The sequence below is a fragment of the Hylobates moloch genome, unplaced genomic scaffold (genome assembly GCF_009828535.3).
Source record: "Hylobates moloch isolate HMO894 unplaced genomic scaffold, HMol_V3 SCAFFOLD_1, whole genome shotgun sequence".
NCBI classification, from domain to species: domain Eukaryota; kingdom Metazoa; phylum Chordata; class Mammalia; order Primates; family Hylobatidae; genus Hylobates; species Hylobates moloch.
Window position 1 is genome coordinate 105,357,208 of NW_026652276.1, and position 19,703 is coordinate 105,376,910.

A 19,703-nucleotide genomic window follows, 5' to 3' on the forward strand; every position below is an offset into this window, starting at 1 on the left:
CCTCCACCTCCCAGGTTCAAGTGATTCTCGTGCCTCAGTCTCCTGATGACAGGGAGATCACAGTTGGGATTACAGGTGTGAGCCACCATGCCTGGCTAATTTGTGTATTTTTAGTAGAGATGGGATTTCACCATGTTGGCCAGGCTGGTCTCAAACTCCTGACCTCAAGTGATCTGCCCGCCTTGGCCTCCCAAAGTGCTGGGATTACAGGCGTGAGCCATCGTGCCCAACCATGAACCAAGCCTAAATGTATGCAATTACAGTAACACAGAAGTAACAAACACAAAATAGAAATATGATCCTCTCATTCCCTGTTTCGTTTTTTTATTTTTTTGAGGAGGGGTCTTGCTCTGTTACCCAGGCTGGAGTGCAATGGTGCAATCATAGCTCACTGGAGCCTCCAAACCCCTCCTGGGCTTAAGTGATCCTCCCACCTCAGCCTCCTGAGTAGCTGAGATTACAGGTGTGCACCACCATGCCCAGCTAATTTAAATTTTTTTTTGTAGAGATGGGATTTCGTTATGTTGCCCATGCTAGTCTTGAACTCCTGGCCTCAAGTGATCCTTCCATTTCAGCCTCCTGAGTAGCTGAGACTACAGGCATGTGTTGCCACACCAGAGCTTAAAAAAAAAAGACCGGGCACGGTGGCTCACGCCTGTAATCCCAGCACTTTGGGAGGCCGAGATGGGCGGATCCCGAGGTCAGGAGATTGAGACCATCCTGGCTAACACGGTGAAATCCCGTCTCTACTAAAAATACAAAAAAAAATTAGCCGGGCGTGGTGGCAGTCACCTATAGTCCCAGCTACTCGGAAGGCTGAGGCAGGAGAATGGCGTGAACCCGGGAGGCGGAGCTTGCAGTGAGCCGAGGTCGCGCCACTGCACTCCAGCCTGGGCGACAGAGTGAGACTCCGTCTCAAAAAAAAAAAAAAAAAAAAATTTATAGTGACACGGTCTTGCTATGTTGCCCAGGCTGGTCTTGAACTCCTGGGCTCAAGCAACCCTCCCACCTCAGCTTCCCAAAGCGCTGGGATTATAGGCATGAACCACTGTTCCTGAAATCCCCCGACCACATTTTTACTCAATAACTGCCACCGCCTTCTCCAAAGGGACTTTTTATCCTAGCTGGGCACACAGGGTGTATCCATGGGTGCTGCCCTGGGCCCTCACTGGCAAAAACACAACATGCTCAAGGAAACAGAGCCTGGAGAAGCCACTGCTGGACTTTCCCATCCTGGGACGATGGGGCACTGCCCCCAGCCCCTGGCCCAGGACACTAACACGCCAGCCTGGAGAACCCGTGAGCTGATGGGACGTTCCCATTCTGCATCTGGGCAAACTGAACACTGTTCTCCTGAGACTGTGAGAGGGGTCAGCTCGGTGGCTTTGGGTCTGGCAGGCCTGGGGAGCCTCTTGTCTGCCAACTGCAGCCAAACCCCATTTAACACCTTGCTGTCAAAGAAAAAAAAAGGAGAAAAGAAAGGAGGCCTGGTGCAGTGGCTCATGCCTGTAATCTCAGCACTTTGGGAAACTGAGGTGGCTGGATCACTTGAGGTCAGTAGTTCAAGACCAGCCTGGCCAACATGGTGAAACCCCATCTCTGCTAAAAATACAAAAATTAGCCAGGCGTGGTGGCGGGCACCTGTAGTCTCAGCTACTTGAGAGGCTGACTCAGGAGAATTGCTTGAACCCAGGAGGCTGTGGTTGCAGTGGGCCAAGATCGCACCACTGCACTCCAGCCTGGGAGACAGAGTGAGACTCTGTCTAAAGAAAAAAAAAAAGGAAAGAAATTGTGGCCAGGCGCAGTGGCTCATGCCTGTAATCCCTTTGGGAGGCCCAGGCAGGAGATGGCTTGAGTCCAGGAGTTTGAGAACAGTCTGGGCAATATGGCCAGACCCTATCTCTAAAAAAATAAAATAAATCAATCAATTCAATCAATCAATCAAAAAATTTGCTGGACATGGTGGCACACACCTGTGGTCCCAGCTATTCGGGTGGCTGAGGCACAAGAATCGCTTGATGGCGATTTGGTGCTGCTCCTGCCCCCGGGTGCTGAGCAGGCCTGGTGCTGTCTCCCATGGACCTGGTCGGGCCTTACCTCTTGATGACAAACTGGATGCTGTTTCTGGCCTCCAGAATCTTCCAGAGCTTGGGGATCCCAAAGCAGTTGGGCCTGCGGAGGGAGATGCCTTCAGGCAACCCCACCACAAACAGCTCCTCTGGGTGCATCAGAAACTTGGAGTATGGCACCTTGACGGGTTCCAAGATGCCAATGGCCTTGGCTGCAGAGACATGGCTGCTGTAAGGCCACCCGGTGCCACAGGGCCAGGAATCTCAACCCCTGTGTCCCATGCCTGTGTAGGGGGCAAAGCTGCCAGAGCCCTTTTGAGGGCCTTCCTGGGAGGTGAGCCAGGCGTGAGCCACCTTGCCCTGCCTATATTACTTATTTGCTTACTTCTTATCTCTCCACACGAGGATGTGTACCCCAGGAGGTGGGGACATCTGTTTGGTCCACTGCTTTTCCCCCAGCCCCTTGCACAGGACCTAGTACACAGTAGGTGCTCAATAAATATTTGTTGAGGCAGGTGCGTTGGCTCACGCCTGTAATCCCAGCACTTTGGGAGGCCGAGGAAGGAGGATCATTTGAGGTCAGGAGTTTGAAACCCCGTGTCTACTAAAAATGCAAAAAAATTAGCCAGGCGTGGTGGCAGGCACCTGTAATCCCAGCTACTCAGGAGGTTGAGGCAGGAGAACTGCTTGAACCCGGGAGGCGGAGGTTGCAGTGAGCTGAGATCGCACCACTGCACTCCAGCTAGGGTTACAGAGTGAGGATCCATGTCAAAAAATTTAAGAGATGGGTCTCTCTGTGTTGCCCAGGCTGATCTTGAACTCCTGGCCTCAAGTAATCCCCTTGTCTTGGCTTCCCAAGGTGTTGGGATTACAGGCATGAGCCACCTTAGCCTGTCTGTTTTACTTATTTGATTACTATCCGTCTATCTCTTCACAGGAGGATGTGCACCCCAGGAGGTGGGGACTTCTGCTTGGTTCACTGCTTTGTCTCCAGCCCCTTACACAGGACCTGGTACACAATAGATGCTCAATAAATAGTCGTTGGATAAATGGACAAATTAATCCCAACAGGTGGCTCCTGGGAAGCATGCTGGGCCTTGTTAGAAATGGAGCCTATGGTCGGGCACGGTGGCTCACGCCTGCAATCCCAGCACTTTGGGAGGCCGAGGCAGGTGGATCACCTGAGGTCAGGAGTTCGAGACCAGCCTGACCAACATGGCGAAAGCCTGTCTCTACTAAAAATACAAAATTAGCCAGGCATGGTGGCACGTGCCTGTAATCCCAGCTACTCAGTAGGCCGAGGCAGGAGAATCACTTGAACTTAGGAGATAGAGGTTGCGATGAGCCGAGATCACACCGAGGTCTCTAAATAAATAAATAGAGCCTACTTGAGGTTTCCAAAAGGAACCCAACCTTGGATTGGGGTCAGGCATATATTGGGTTTCTTCTACTAGAGGCGGTCAAAATCAAGAAAAGCCTGGGGTCTGCCTGGCCCACCCCTTTCCATTTGCTTCCCGGGGAGATGAATCCCAAGCACCACCAGCCCAGCTCCATTTCTTACCCGTCAGCATCTCCATCCCATAACCAGAATCCTCTGATGGCAGATGCCCAGGCATCGATTCTGTCATTTCCTCAGAGGTTGGCAAGGCGTCTGAAGACAAAACTCCAAATGACATGGGTGTCTTCTGCCTGTCATACTCCTGTCACAGTCCCTCAGGGCCCACCCAGCCCAGTCTCCCCACAGGCAAGGGTCTTTTTCTTTCTCTCTTTTTTTTTTGCTCGAGATGGAGTCTCACACTGTCGCCCAAGCTGGAGTGCAGTGGCACTATCTCGGCTCATTGTAACCTCTGCGTCCCGGGTTCAAGTGATTCTCCTGCCTCAGCCTCCCGAGTAGCTGGGACTACAGACGTGAGCCACCATGCCTGGCTAATTTTTGTATTTTTAGTAGAGATGGAGTTTCACCATGTTGGCCAGGCTGGTCTCAAACTCCTGACCTCTGGTGATCCACCTGCCTCGGCCTCCCAAAGTGCTGGGATTACAGATGTGAGCCACTGCGCCTGGCCATTTTTTTTTTTTTTTGAGATAGGGTCTCCCTCTGTTGCCCAGGCTGGAGTGCAGTGGTGCGATCACAGCTCACTGCAGCCTCCAACTCTTGGGCCCTAGTGATCCTCCTGCCTCAGCCTACTGAGAATCTACACCAACAGGCACACACCAGCACATCTGGTTAATTTTTTGTATTTTTAGTAGAGATGGGAGTCTTGCTATGTTGTCCAGGCTGGTCTTGAACTCCTAGCCTCAAGCAATCCTCCCGTGTCAGCCACCCAAAATGCCGATTGCAAGCATGAGCCACTGTGCCCGGCACCCTCTTGGCTTCTAACAGTCACCCCATACTGAGGCTCCAGCGCCCAAATCTACCCTCTCCTCTGAAGATGTGGAAAATGAGGCTTGGCATGGGGAAGGGTCCAACTTGGAGCCTCTCAGGCTCATGCCTTTTTCTCTCTCCAGCCTCACAAATCCCAGGGAAGCCAAGCCAGGGAGGTGAAGTTTGAGGGGACCTTCTGGAACATCAGAACTAAGAACACTGATTCACAACACAGGGGGCAGATGTGGTCAGAAAAAGTATTCACAATACCCTGATGGCTCTCAGAATCCACGGAGAGAAACAGTGGCCTGGAGGCCTCTTCTTCACCAGGGCAGACCCTCAGGAGGCTAACAGTACAGCCCTGATTTCTGCAGGGGGTGGTCAGATGCCTGTCGCTTACCTGGGACAGTGACCTGAAAGATGTCTAGATCCTCTGGCTCAATTTTGATCGGCCTCAGCCAACCCAGCTCCCCGGAGGTTCCTGCAAGGAGGAAAGGAAGGATCCGTCTGGCAGGAGGAAAGAGGTCAAGTCTGGCACGAACCTGACCGGGCAGAGTGAGTCTTTCCAGAACATACTGATGTCTGTAACTTGTTAGTGAGGCCCTGCTTAGGACAAGTCATGTCAGTCCCCTGGCTCCTGCCAAGACTGGAACAGGAGGTCAGGCAGGCCCTCAGGCCAGGCTTAGAGGCTCCAATTTACAGACCCGGTGACTGAGGCCCCCCAGAGGGGAGGCTGCTGGTCCAAGAGCCTGCAGCCTGGGTCTGGGCATCAACAGGAGGCAGTGGTGATGCCAGCACCCAGCTCTCCACGTCCCTGACCCCAGTAAGCTCCCAGCATGCCTTGCACCTCGGCGCTGCGAGGCCTGGGAGATGCAGGTGGGCAGAGGAGGCTCATTAGCACTCCAGGCTCATGGGCTGAGTTGAGCTCCTCCCCAAGGCTGGTGGTTGCCCTCCCGGCCCACGACACACACAGTGGGCCCTGTTCCTTCTCACCTGGCCTGCAGTCTTCAGACATGCCGCCCTTGTCTGACCTGTGAAGGGAAGCAGGAAATGACACCTGTCAGCCAAGTCCAGGGCCACCCTGCCCCCAGCCTTGCCCCTCCAGGCAGTCGGGGCCCACCGCGGTCGCCACTGCAGAAGGCATCCCTGCTGCCATCACCTCTGGTCCTCCAGGATTGTGCTCCCCACCTCCACCAGGGAGAGAGATTCCCCGTGCCCTGTCTCCAGGGACCACAATCTCCAGGGGTGGCCGAGCCAGGCACCTGCTCACTGTCCTGGGGTGAACCATCTGGGGATCCCCCTTCTTAACCATCTGGGAGCTCTGGGGCTCCTGGGCTTGGCACAGTGGGAGTTTGATCACTGCTTGTGGGGGACTGAGACCTGCAGGGCCTGAAAAGGGTTAAGAATCTGGGGAGGGGGCTGGGGAATGAAGGTGGCAGGGACCCTGGGATGGATGATTTGGTTGTTTCCCTCCCTCCAACAGAACTGCGGAGAGAGGCCTGATATGATGTGGGGATTCTGGGATAAATGGCCCACCCCTGCTGCTAAGAGGTCAGAACGTGCTTGGGGGGTGTTGGTGGATGGTAGCCAAGCTGATTGCTGGGGTTGGGGTCTGGTGGGCACTCAGGACAGGCATCGAACCTGGTGTTGGTATGTATGTATGCATGCAGTATGTATGTATACATGTAGTATGTATGTATATGTATCTATGCATCCATGTATTTTTTTTTGAGACGGAGTCTTGCTCTGTTGCCCAGGCTGGAGTGCAGTGACACAATCTTGGCTCACTGCAACCTCTGCTTCTGGGATTCAAGCAATTCTCCTGCCTCAGCCTCCCGAGTGGCTGGGACTACAGGCATGTGCCACCACACCCGGCTGATTATTTTTAGTATTTTTAGTAGAGATGGGGTTTACAATGTTGGCCAGGTTGGTTTCAAACTCCTGACCTCAGGTGATCTGCCTGCCTCAGCCTCCCAAAGTCCTGGGATTACAGGCATTAGCCATCATGCCTGGCTTCATGTTTGTATTTTTGAGACAAGGTGTTACTCTGTTGTCCAGGCTGGAGTGCAGTGGTGCAATCATAGCTCACTGCAGCCTTGACCTCCCAGGCTCAAGCAATCCTCCCACCTCAGCCTCCCAAGTAGCTGGGATCACAGGTAGCAGCCACCACGCCCAGCTAACTTTTTATTTTTTGTAGAGACAAGGGTCTCACTATGTTGCCCAAGCTGGTCTCAAACTCCAGGGGTCAAGAGATCCACCCACCTCGGCCTCCCAAAGTGCTGGGATTACAGGAGTGAGCCACCAAGCCTGGCTTGGCATGGGTGTGTATTTATTTTGAGACAGAGTCTCGCTATGTCACCCAGGCTGGAGTGCAATGGCACAATCTCAGCTCACTGCAACCTCTGCCTTTCAGGTTCAAGTGATTCTCCTGCGTCAACCTCCCGAGTAGCTGGGATTACAGGTGCCTGCCACCACGGCCAGCTAATTTCTTTTATTTTTAGTAGAGACGGGGTTTCACCATGTTGGTCAGGCTGGTCTCAAACTCCTGAACTCAGGTGATCCACCTGCCTCAGACTCCCAAAGGGCTAGGATTACAAGTATAAGCCACCGCTCCTGGCCTTTATTTTCTTTTTCTTTTTTTTTTAGACGAAGTCTCATTCTGTCATCCAGGCTGGAGTGCAGAGGCATGATCTTGGCTCACTGCAATCTCTGCCTCCTGGGTTCATGCCATTCTCCTGCCTCAGCCTCCTGAGTAGCTGGGACTACAGACGCCCGCCACCATGCCTGGCTACTTTTTGTATTTTTAGTAGAGATGGGGTTTCACCATGTTGGCCAAGATGGTCTCGATCTCTTGACCTCGTAATCCTCCCACCTCGGCCTCCCAAAGGACTGGGATTACAAGTGTGAGCCACCACGCCTGGCCTATTTTCTTTTAATGAGAACCTCAGCCAGGCGCAGTGACTCAGCCCTGTTATCCCAGCCCTTTGGGAGGCCGAGGCAGGAGGATCACTTGAGGCCAGGAGTTCACGACCATCCTGGACAACATAGTGAGACCTCCATCTCTGTTAAAAAAAAAGAGGGGACCTCATTGAAGGTATACAGGAAATGAAACTAAGATACGATATATTTTGGCTTTGTAAATCAATGTTTTCACATACTGGTTTTGTTAGATTTATTTTTCCATCAGTGAAAACATTTTTTGAACACAAATCCCTTTCCAATTAAACAATTTATAAGTAGAGTTTATTCAAATGTATGTTAAAACATTTAATGTTTGTCTTCTGAAGTTTGTCTTTATGTACATCAAGATATTGGTTGTCTTGTTTTAAATGTATCATTGGATATCACACATTTTATTAGTTGTTTAATAAGGGTAATGCCCATCTAGAAATAAATGGTTTTTTAAAATCAAAAACAAGAAGACAAGTGACAAACTCCACGTGGCAGATAAAAGGTTAATGAGCTTCACATATAAAGAACTTCTTCAAATAAATAGAGAAAAAACATTTAGGCTGGGCGCGTTGGCTCACGCCTGTAATCCCAGCACTTTGGGAGGCTGAGGCGGATGGATCACGAGGTCAGGAGATCGAGACCATCCTGGCTAACATGGTGAAACCCCGTCTGTACTAAAAATACAAAAAATTAGCCAGGTGTGGTGGTGGGTGCCTGTAGTCCCAGCTACTCAGGAGGCTGAGGCAGGAGAATGGTGTGAACCTGGGAGGCAGAGCTTGCAGTGAGCTGAGATCTCCCCACTGCACTCCAGCCTGGGCGACAAAGCGAGACTCCATCTCAAAAAAGAAAAAAAAAGAAAAAGAAAAAACATTTAAGACATTAAATAATACACCAAGGACATGAATGAACAATTCACCATTTAGACATACAAAGGGCCAACAAGGGATGACAAATATTCATCTTCATTAGTAATAAATGTCATTTGAGATTTGTGAAGTTGTCAAAAATGAAAAATTTAGTTTTGTTTTTTTGTTTTTTTTTTTGAAATGAGGTCTCCCTATGTTGCCTGGGCTGGTCTCAAACTCCTGAGCTCAAACAATCCTCCCACCTTGGCCTCCCAAAGTGCTGGGATTATAGGTGTGAGCCACCACACGGGGCCAAGATAAAAATTTAGGATTGTATTTTATGCCTATGAGTGTACAGAAAACTGTACCTCCATGATAAGCAAAAATTGTGACATTTCCAGAGAGCAATTCAGTACAGTGTGTCACAAGTCTTAAAAATCTTTTTAGGCTGGGAGTGGTGGTGGCTCATGCCTGTAATCCCAGCACTTTGGGAGGCTGAGGCAGGAGGACCACTTGAGCTCAGGAGCTCAAGACCAGCCTGGGCAATACAGTGAGACCTCATCTCTACAAAAAGTTCTAAAAAATATTATTTGGGCATGGTGGTACACACCTGTAGTTCCAGCTACTCAGGAGGCTGAGGCTGGAGGATTGCTTGCATAGCCCAGAAGACTGAAGCTACAGTGGGCTTTGGTCACACCACTGCACTCCAGTCTGAGTGACAGAGTGACTCTGCCTCAAAAAAAAAAAAAAAAAGAAAAATTTACTTTTTGGCACACTAACTCCATTTCTAGACATCTATCCTAAGATAATAATCAACAACATATAAAAATGCACATACAAATATCGACTATAGGAATAAAAAATTTCAGTGTTTAAGTTGTACAGGTGAATGTTTAAATTATGGTACACCCATTTGTGTTATTTATTTTTTTTAAAAATTTTGAAGTATAACTATGTAGAAAACTGTCCTAGCATAATGTTAAGCATCATTCCCAATGTGTTTTAAAATCTGATGCAAAGCAAACAGAAGGCAGGCAGGTGGGAAGGAAGGATGGGGGAAAGAAAGGAAAGAAAGAAAGGAACAATGAAAAGGAGAAAAAGGAAGGAAGAGAAAGAAAGAAAAGAGAGAAAGAAAAAAGAAAGAAAGGAGGAAGGAAGGAAGGAAGAAACATAGGGAGGGAAGAGGGAGGAAGGAAGGGAGGGAGGCAGAGAGGGAGGGAGGGAAGAAAGGAAAAGAGGAAAGGAAAAAGGAAAGGAAAAAGAAAGAAAAATGAAAGAAAGGAAGCAGAGAAGGTAGGAAGGAGAGAAAAGGAAAGAAATAGGAAGGTAGGTAGGCAGGGAGGGAGGAAGGAAGGAAAGAAAAGAGAAAATGGGAAAAAAAAGACAGCAAAATCTTAACAGTAGTTACCATTGGATTTGAAGGTTACAGGTGCTTTTAATTTTCCTTTTTAATATTTTCTAAATTTGCTATAGGGGTAGAATCACCCCCTCTTGGCAGGTTCTGAGACTTGTCCCTCCTTAATAGAATAATGAGTTGGGCCAGATGCAGTGGCCCATGCCTGTAATCCTAGAACTTTGGGAGACTGAGGCAGGCGGATCACAAGGTCAGGAGATCGAGACTATCCTGGCTAACACGGTGAAACCCCATCTCTACTAAAAATGCAAAAAAAAATTAGCCGGGCATGGTGGGATGCGCCTGTAGTCCCAGCTACTCGGGAGGCTGAGGCAGGAGAATTGCTGAAACCTGAGAGGTGGGGGTTGCAGTGAGCCAGGATTGCACCACTGCACTCCAGCCTGGGTGACAGAGCCATACTCCATCTCAAAATAAATAAATAAATAAATAAATAAATAAATAAATAAATAAATAAAATAAAATAAAAGTTGTCTGTGGGGTAGGTGTCTGGTTTACATTTCCTCTACAGAACTGTGCATCTGCAGAATGCTTTCACTTCCAGAGAAAATTGCTTGCTCCCTTAATAAAAAGTCAATAAAGCTGAAAGAAATCTGCTTCTTGGATTTGGGGTGGAAGCCAGAAGACTGGTAAGCTTTCTTAAATGCCAAGGAAACTCACCCAGGCACTGAGAGGGGATGGTTGTCAGGATGGACCTGAAATTCTCATGACATTTGCTGTGGGGGCGGTGGGCAGGGCCTCTAGTCACTGTCTCCTGATTTGAAAAGTTAGAGGCGTGAATGAATAATGCACAGGACCATAATTTCAAGTGGAAACATCATCACTTCGTAAATAATAGCAACTCATCCTGAACTCCCTACCTTGTCTGTGTGAATGTAGATGAATCCATCAGTGGGGGACTGGGCTAGATGCACTTCCTTTCACACCGCATTAATTCTGTGCCCTAAGGCCAGGCACAGCGGCTCACACCTGTAATCCCAGCACTTTGGGAGGCTGAGGCAGGAGGATCGCTGGAAGCCCAGGAGTTTGAGACCAGCCTGGGCAACATAGTGAGATCCCATCTCTACAAAAAATAAAATGAAAATAAAGTTCTATGCCCTAAATAAATATATGTCCAGCTCAGGCTACATATCTATAGTGCTGGTGAGCCTGCAAGAACACACAGGTTTTGGACCTTGCCTTCAGTTTATTTACAATTCAGTGGAAATGGAAAAATATGAAAAGTTGCCAAGCACAGTGGCATGTGCATGTCATCGCAGCTCCTGAGGGGGCTGATACAGGAGGATTGCTTGAGCCCGAGAGTTTGAATCCAGCCTGGGCAACATAGTGAGACTCCCTTTCTTAAAAAAATAGAAAAAGAGCCAGGCGTGGTGGCTCGTGCCTGTAATCCCAGCACTTTGGGAGGCTGTGGCGGGTGGATCACCTGAGGTCAGGAGTTCAAGACAAGCCTGGCCAACATGGCGAAACCCTCTGTCTACTAAAAATACAAAAAAATTAGCCTGGCATGGTGGCATGCACCCGTAATCCCAGCTACTCGAGAGACTGAGGCAGGAGAATTGCTTGAACCCGGGAGGGAGAGGTTGTAGTGAGTCGAGATTACACCACTGCACTCCAGCCTGGACGACAGCGTGAGACTCCTCTCCCGGGCGGAAAAAATGCAACTTTTGGCAGGGCATGGTGGCTCATGCCTGTAATCACAGCATTTTGGGAGGCTGAGGTGGGCAGATCACTTGAGGTCAAGACTTCGAGACCAGCCTGGCCAACACGGTGAAACCCAGTTTCTAATAAAAATACTAAAATTAGGCCAGGTGCAGTGGCTTACGCCTGTAACCCCAACACTTTGGGAGGCCGAGGCAGGCGGATCACGAGGTCAGGAGATCGAGACCGTCCTGGCTAACACGGTGAACAGCTGTCTCTCCTAAACATACAAAAAAATTAGCCAGGTGTGGTGGTGGGCGGCTGTAATCCCAGTTATTTGGGAGGCTGAGTCAGGAGAATCGCTGGAACCCAGGAGGCAGAGATTGCAGTGAGCCGAGATCGCGCTACTGCACTCCAGCCTTTTTTTGAGACTCTGTCTCAAAAAAAAAAAAAAAAACCCAACTCGGGTGCTGTCGCTCGGCTGCAGTGGCTGCGGTTGGCGGTGGCTGCGGCGGCGGCGCAGGCTAAGCAGCCGCGCGGGAGTCCGAGGCTGGCGCTGCCCCAGCGGGGACCTGGCGGCTCGCAGGCATCGGTCGAGGCGGGGAGGGGCGGGCCGGCCGGGGGCCGAGGGCCGGCGGCTGAGGCCTGAGGGCCGAGGCGGGCGGCGGCCGAGGCGGCTCCGGCCAGGGCCGGGCCGGGGGCCGGGGGGTGGCAGCTGGGGCCGGGACGATGACTTTGGAGTCCATGATGGCGTGTTGCCTGAGCCATAAGGTGAAGGAGTCCAAGCGGATCAACGCCGAGATCCAGAAGCAGCTGCCGGGGACGAGCGCGACGCCCGGCGCCCCCTCAGGCTGCTGCTGCTCCTCACGGGCGAGAGCGGGAAGAGCACCATCATCAAGCAGATGCGCATCATCCATGGCGCCGGGTACTCAGAGGAGGACAAGCGGGGCTTCACCAAGCTCGTCTACCAGAACATTTTCACCGCCATGCAGGCCATGATCCGGGCCATGGAGACGCTGAAGATCCTCTACAAGTAGGAGCAGAACAAGGCCAATGCGCTCCTGATCCGAGAGGTGGACGTGGAGAAGGTGACCACCTTTGAGCATCGGTACGTCAGCGCCATCAAGACCCTGTGGGACGACCCCGGCATCCAGGAGTGCTACGACCGCAGGCGCGAGTACTAGCTCTCGGACCACCCAAGTTCTGCCAAGTACTGCGTGACCGACGTTGACTGCATCGCCACCTCGAGCTACCTGCTCACGCAGCAGGACGTGCTGCCGGTCCGCGTGCCCACCACCGGTTTCGACCTGGAGGACATCGATGGTAGATGTTGGGGGACAGCGGTCGGCGCAGAGGAAGTGGATCCACTGCTTTGAGAACCTGACGTCCATCCTGTTTCTTGTCGCCCTCAGTGAATACGACCAAGTTCTGGTGTAGTCGGACAATGACAACAGGATGGAGGAGAGCAAAGCCCTGTTCCGGACGATCATCGACTACCCCTGGTTCCAGAACTCCTCCGTCATCCTCTTCCTCAACAAGAAGGACCTGCTGGAGGACAATATCCTGTACTCGCACCTGGTGGACTACTTCCCCGAGTTCGACGGGCCCCAGCAGGACGCCCAGGCGGCCCGGGAGTTCATCCTGAAGATGTTAGTGGACATGAACCCCGACAGCAACAAGATCATCGACTCCCACTTCACGTGCGCCACCGACACGAAGAACATCCGCTTCATGTTCGCGGCCGTGAAGGACACCATCCTGCAGCTCAGCCTCAAGGAGTACAACTTGGTCTGAAAGCGCCCAGGCCCAGGGAGACGGGACGGAGACAAGGGCCCGGACAAACCTTCCTTCACACCCAACCCGCGGCTGCCGGCCAGGCGGCGCTGCTGAGCCGGGGCGGGGGCCTCTGCCCGCGGAGGATTTTTTTTTTTTTTATTTTTTTTAACAAATGATTTTTATTTAACCGTTATCAGGGGATGTATATCTGTCCGCACACTTCACGCACCTTCTCACCTTTTGTCAACGTCAAAGGCAGCCTTTTCTGGCCTTGACTTATGGTTCGCTTTTTTCTTAAAAAAAAAAAAAAAGAAAAAAGAAAAAACCCAACGAAACCTAAAACACACGTGCGCCCCGTGTCCCCAGAGACTCTGGGCCTCACGAAGCCCCTTGCCAGCCAGCATGGGGGTCCCCACCCCGCAGCATCCCCCAGCTGTCCTTCCAACCCCACATGCTTTTTCTTTCTCTTCCCCGCTTCTTTTCTTCTTCATCACGAAAGGCATGGAGACTTGGGAACTAACATTTCCCCCCTTTTTTTAAGTTACTGACGCCCAGTGCGCCTCTCCTCTTCACAACTCAATGCTGTGTTTTGCCCATTGGACTCCTGAAGAGGGGGTGGGGCCCTCCCTCAGTTGCCCACCCTGGGAAGTGCCTAAACTTTTTTTTTTTTTTTTTGGTAAAAAGAACGCCTCACTGCACAGGTTGAAGAAATACCCAGGGTCCTGTCTTATGGCCGGGTACCCCGTCCCTCTGCAGAGGCTGGGGAGGGTCCCTGGGCTGGAGTTATGGGGGCTCGAGGCTCCTCCGGGCTGTGCCTCCAGGGGCAACATTGGCAGCTTGGGGCTGCCCGGGGGCTCCAGAGGGCTGCACAGCCACCCTGCCCTGGCTGGAGTGCACTCCACTGGAGCTCACGTGGGCTTGGCGGCTGGAGGGACGGTCCCCCAGTAAGACCCAGAGAAAGGCCACTTGGATGGGGGCATTTCTTTTCGTTTTGTTCTGCTTTGTGTTGTCCCCAATTTGGAAACAAGTGAGGGTGGGCTGGGGACTTCTACAGAATATTCTCAGGTGTGTACCTGAGAGGTAGAGAGAGGGACGTGGCAGGCAGCTCCGTGCATGCCCTTGTCCCATGCACTTGTGCCCGCCCCCGAGGAGCGGGAAGCCAGCACTCGCACTTGGGCCAGGGGCGCGTGGAAGGTGGCTGCAGGCACCGGTCCTGGCAGCTTCCAGGCCTGGCTGGCCATGGCTACGGTCTGAGGGGGAGCCCGCCAGGCCACAGCCGCGCACTGAGCCACAGCCCCAGGGACTGCCTCCCGGGGCCCCTTTAGGCACTGAGGTACCCAGACTGGTTCTCCCCGAGAGACTCGGAAGGTGGGGAACGAGGGGACTCTTTCTGGGGAGGTGGCTTTTTCGTCTGCTGTTGACTGAACACTGTGGCGCTCTGTGGGTCTGGGCTTCCCATAGCTGTCCCAGGGATGGATCGCCCGTGCTGCTCTCGTCCGCTGCCATGCCGGGACCCTGCATGGCTGCTTCTGGCTTTGACAGATTACAAAAGAAACAGCCCCCAAATAAGACCACCCCGACCAGCAGTTCCCGCCTGCCACTGTCAGGCCTGCCCCGGCCTCCTGGTGCACAGGGACTGTCTGCTGGCTTCTGGGGGGAGAAGCGGGGGAGCCCCGTGGAGGGGGCAGGGGAGACGCGTGCAGGTCACGGCAGGTACATTTCTGGTGATCAGCCCCACTGGGAAACGGGGCGGCGCCCCCTCTCCCCTCGCTTCCCCACGACACTTTTCTTCTTTTGTCTCTCCTGGAAGCGTCCTTTTTTTGTGCCAAGTGTCTACTTAAGAGGGTTGGCACCAGAAGCCCCCCATGGTGAGTGCTGGGGTCCAGCGGTGCCCTGGGGGAGCACATGGTGCCACCCCTGGCGGGGCCGGTGCATCCATTGCTGGCAGCGGACCCCTCTAGGGGGCCTGGACTTGTGGCATCTCTGAGGGCCCAGATCGCACAAGGGGACCTGAACCTGGCCGGAGGATGGAATCACCCAGCATGCAGGCTGGGGCGCCGCCGGGCTAAGTATTAGCCCTTCCAGGGGAGGGGGCCGTGCCAAGCATCCCAGAGCCAGGCTGGGGCCACCAAACCGTCTTGGCCTGGGCCCTCTGGGTCTGAGTGCCTGATCTCTTGACCCCTCAAAAAAGCAGAGGTGGGTGTTACAGGCCCGGGGCAGGGGTGCCTGTCCCAGTAGAGTCCCAGGCAGTGGTTCTCATGCCAGTGACACCCCCACGTCGGGGAAGGGGCAGCCGACCCCCACCCTTGTCATGTGTGGGGCCACCTGTGGGGTGTGTGTTTTTACCTTGGTGAATCTCACCTGCCAATGCTTTCTCGTTAGTGCCGACCACCTTCTCTGACCATGTCACACCCAGGCGGCAGCAACCCCTGGCCACCGCAAGACCCACGCCCTGGGTCCCCCCGGCTCCCCTAGAATAGCATTCCTGTGCTAACGTCCCCCAGTGGTGGCAGCAGATCCTGCGGCTGGCCTGGCAGACAGGACCCAGTGATAGTTATATATTACACTGTCCTGATTTCAGACAATTTCAACCTTATTTAAGAAAGAATATTCTATACCATGCTGTTTTTACACCTTTTACCATTTGAAATGCATGTGTCGTGCATGTTGGGGAATGGGAGGGGCTGAGGAGCGACTCAGTGTCAATTCTCATGGCCGCTGGCCTTGACCCTTAATCCAGACACTGATAGAAGTTGACTTTTCATATCTTTCTCCTGAAATGAACTGTTTTAAATTGGAACATATTTTGTTAAAAAAAAAAAGACCCCCAAACCCCAAAAACGAAAAACAAAATACCCACTAAGAGATCCCTCTATAGAGTCACCAAAAATCCTAAAGCTGAAAGCACTAACAATGCCAAAGATTAGGAGGATGTGGTGTAACAGAAATTCATACAGCTCTAATGGGAGTTTACATTGGTGTACCCACTATGGAAAACTGTTTGGTAGTGTGTGGTGGTGTTGGTAACACACTCAGATCTCCCTATTTTATTTTTTTTGAGGCACAGTCTCACTCTGTCGCCCAGGCTGGAATGTAGTGGTGGGATCTCGGCTCACTGCAACCTCCGCTTCCTGGGCTCAAGGGATTCTCCTGCCTCAGCCTCCCGAGTAGCTGGGATTAAAGGTGCCCACCACCACCCCTGGCTAATTTTGTATTTTTAGTACATATGGGATTTCACCATGTTGTCCAGGCTGGTCTCAAATTCCTGAGCTCAGGCAATCCGCTCACCTCAGCCTCCCAAAGTGCTAGGATTACAGGCGTGAGCCACTGCGCCCAGCCAGTTCACTCTTTAGTAAAATTTTTATAGCAATTTCTCATTCCATAGTGATTTCAGTCACTCTCAACAAATTCACTTACAGTTATCAGTATTTGAACTTTTGCAGGTGTTGTCATAGATAAGAAATTTGGCCAAATGGTCTCTTGATTATTGCAGTAAAAATTCTGCTCCAATTATGTAACAGGCATTTGAAGTTTTAAAATTATGCAAACTGTGTTCCAAAAATTTCACTTCTAGGGATTTAAGAAACAGTCATGATTGTACAAATCAATGTGCTGTAGGGATGTTCATTTAACAAAATGTATAAAACAGGGAAAACCTGTAAACAACCTAAGTGTCCTATAATAGAATTCATTAAATAAGTTATGATACATACATATGATGAAATGTATGCAACCATTAAAAAATGTTATGAGGGGCTAAGTGCAGTGGCTCATGCCTGTAATCCCAGCACTTTGGGAGGCCGAAGTGGGTGATCACTTGAGGTCAAGAGTCTGAGACTAGCCTAGTCAACATGGTGAAACCCTGTCTCTACTAAAAATACAAAAAAGTTAGCTTGGCTGGGTGCGGTGGCTCACTCCAGTAATCCCAGCACTTTGGGAGGCCGAGGCGGGTGGATCACGAGGTCAGGAGATCAAGACCATCCTGGCTAACATGGTGAAACCCCGTCTCTACTAAAAAATACAAAAAATTAGTTGGGTGTGGTGGCGGGCGCCTATAGTCCCACCTACTCGGAAGGCTGAGGCAGGAGAATGGGGTGAACCCAGGAGGCGGAGCTTGCCGTGAGCCGAGATCGCACCACTGCACTCCAGCGTGGGCGACAGAGCGAGACTCTGTCTCAAAAAAAAAAAAAAAATTGGCTCGACTTGGTGGCTCATGCTTGTAATCCCAGCTACTAGGGAGGCTGAGGCGGCAGAATCGCTTCAACCCGTGAGGAAGAGGTTGCAGTGAGCAGAGATCGTACCATTGCACTCTAGCCTGAGTGATAAGAATGAAGTTCCGTCTCAATTAAAAAAAAAAAAGGGAAAGAATATTTGACATGGAAGATATTTTTTATAATACATACATTAAATGAAAGAGCAGATTACACCACAGTACATATAGTGTGTTTATATTTTGAGAAAATATATATTTTGAATATTGGAATTATGTACATCCAACTAGTAATGTTATCCATTGATTCATGGAATTACAAGTGACTTTTTTTTTTCTTGTCCCTACTTTCCAATTTTTCTAGTGACCGTACTTGCAATAATTAAACATAGTATGGTCATTTAAAATATGTCCCCAAATTCTCTGATACTCTCTTCAAAAGGCGGAGCCCAGTTCCTATCCCTTTTAGTGTGGGCTGGGTTACGTGATTCCCTTCTGACAGATAGGAAAAAGCAAAAGTGATGGCTTGCAACTTTGCAAACTACATCATAAAAGGTACTGTGGCTTCCTCCTTGCTCACTCTTTGATTACTCACTTGGGAAAGCCAGCTGTCACACCATGACACCTAAGCAGCCTGTAGAGAGGCTCATGTGACAGGAACTGAGGCCTCCTGTCAGCAGTCACATGAGTGAGCCATCTTGGAAACAGGCTTTAGGTGACTGCAGTCTCAGTGGATGGCTTGACTGCAATGTCATGAGACACCCTGAGCCCAAATGACCCAGCTATGCCACTCCTTAATTCCTGACCCACAGAAATGGAGATCCTAAGTATTTTTATTTATTTATTTATTATTTTTTTTTAAATTTATTTTTGAGACAGAGTCTCACTCTGTCTGTCACCCAGGCTGGAGTGCGGTGGTGTGATCTTTGCTCACTGCAACCTCTCCCTCCTAGGCTCAAGCGATTCTCCTGCATCAGCCTCTTGAGTAGCTGGGACCACAGGTTTGCACCACCATGCCTGGCTAATGTTTGCATTTTCTGTAGAGATGGAGTCTCACTATGCTGCCCAGGCTGGTCTTAAACTGCTGGACTCAAGCTATCTGCCCACCTCGGCCTCCCAAAGTGTTGGGACTACAGGCATGAGCCACTGTGCCTGGCCGTAAGTATTTACTTTAAGCCACTAGGTTTCAAGTAATTTGTTATATAGCAGCAGATAAATAATACACATATTTTCTATGGTGATCACATTTATAATTTAAATTGAATTAAAAAGGCCGGGAGCAGTGGCTCATGCCTGTAATTCTAGCACTTTGGGAGGGTGAGGCTGAAAGATCACTTGAGCCCAGGAGTTTGAGACCAGCCTGTGGCAAAACTCCTTCTCTACAAAATATAAAAAAATTAGCCAGGTGTGGTGGCGTGGACCTGTAGTCCCAGATACTTGGGAGACTGTGGTGGGAGAATCACCTGAGTCAAGGAAGTTGAGGCTGCAGTGAGCTATGACTCTGCCACTGTACTCCAGCCTGCATGACAGAGTTAGACTTTGTCTCAAACATTTTTTTTTTTCTTTTTTGGCTAGGCTCAGTGGCTCATGCTTGTAATCCAGCACTTTGGGAGGCTGAGGCAGGCGGATCATGAGGTCAAGAGATCGAGACCATCCTGGCCAACATGGTAAAACCCTGTCTCTACTAAAAATGCAAAAATTAGCTGGGCATGGTGGCATGCGCCTGTAGTCCCAGCTACTCAAGAGGCTGAGGCAGGAGAATCGCTTGAACCTGGGAGGCAGAGGTTGCAGTGAGCCGAGATAATGCCACTGCACTGCAGCTCAAAAAAAGAATTTTTTTTTTTTTAATTAAAAAGTTCTAGTATCTAAAATGAGCAAAATCACTGTGTGCAGCCGAGGCGGGTGGATCATCTGAGGTCAGGAGTTCAAGACTAGGCTGCAGGGAGCCGAGATTGCACCACTGCACTCCAGCCTGGGAGAAAGAGTGAGACTCCGTCTCAAAAAAAAAAAAAAAAAAAAGTAAAAATGCATTTAAAAAGAACAGCATCAACCAGGTACAGTGGCTCATGCCTATAATCCCAACACTTTGGGAGGCTGAGGGTGGAGGATAGCTGAGCCCAGGAGTTTGAGACCAGCCTGGGCAACATAGTGAAACTCTCTGTCTCTACAACAAAAATTAGCCAAATGTGGTAGCATGCACCTGTAATCTCAGCTACTTGGGAAGCAGGGGCAGGATTGCTTGAGTCTGGGAGGTCGAGGCTGCCATTATTGTACTACCTACTCCAGCCTGGGCAACAGAGCAAGACCCTGTCTCAAAAAAGAAAAAAAAATGCAAAAACAAAACAAAAGAGAATAACATCATTTCCTTATCATTAGTTTGAATGAAGTGAGTCATTGGTAAAAGTTTCCATTTTCAAAAAAAGCATTAAAATATAGTGTG

The 19,703-nt window shown here is 50.6% G+C and overlaps 1 protein-coding gene and 1 pseudogene across 1 annotated transcript in view; one reads left to right on the top strand and one right to left on the bottom strand.

Annotated features, from left to right (window-relative positions):
* Window positions 1-19,703, bottom strand: part of LOC116810412 (general transcription factor II-I repeat domain-containing protein 1-like) — a 61,081-nt gene that overhangs the window by 39,110 nt on the left and 2,268 nt on the right. Inside the window, exons 3-5 of the mRNA XM_058437409.1 lie at window positions 5,425-5,462; window positions 4,832-4,912; window positions 2,098-2,172 (exon numbers count right to left, since the gene is read on the bottom strand). Of these exons, the coding sequence (XP_058293392.1) occupies window positions 2,098-2,172; window positions 4,832-4,912; window positions 5,425-5,446 (178 nt within the window). The 5' untranslated portion in view covers window positions 5,447-5,462. The remainder of the gene's footprint in view (window positions 1-2,097; window positions 2,173-4,831; window positions 4,913-5,424; window positions 5,463-19,703) is intronic.
* LOC116809561 (guanine nucleotide-binding protein subunit alpha-11-like) lies at window positions 12,007-13,326 on the top strand (annotated as a pseudogene).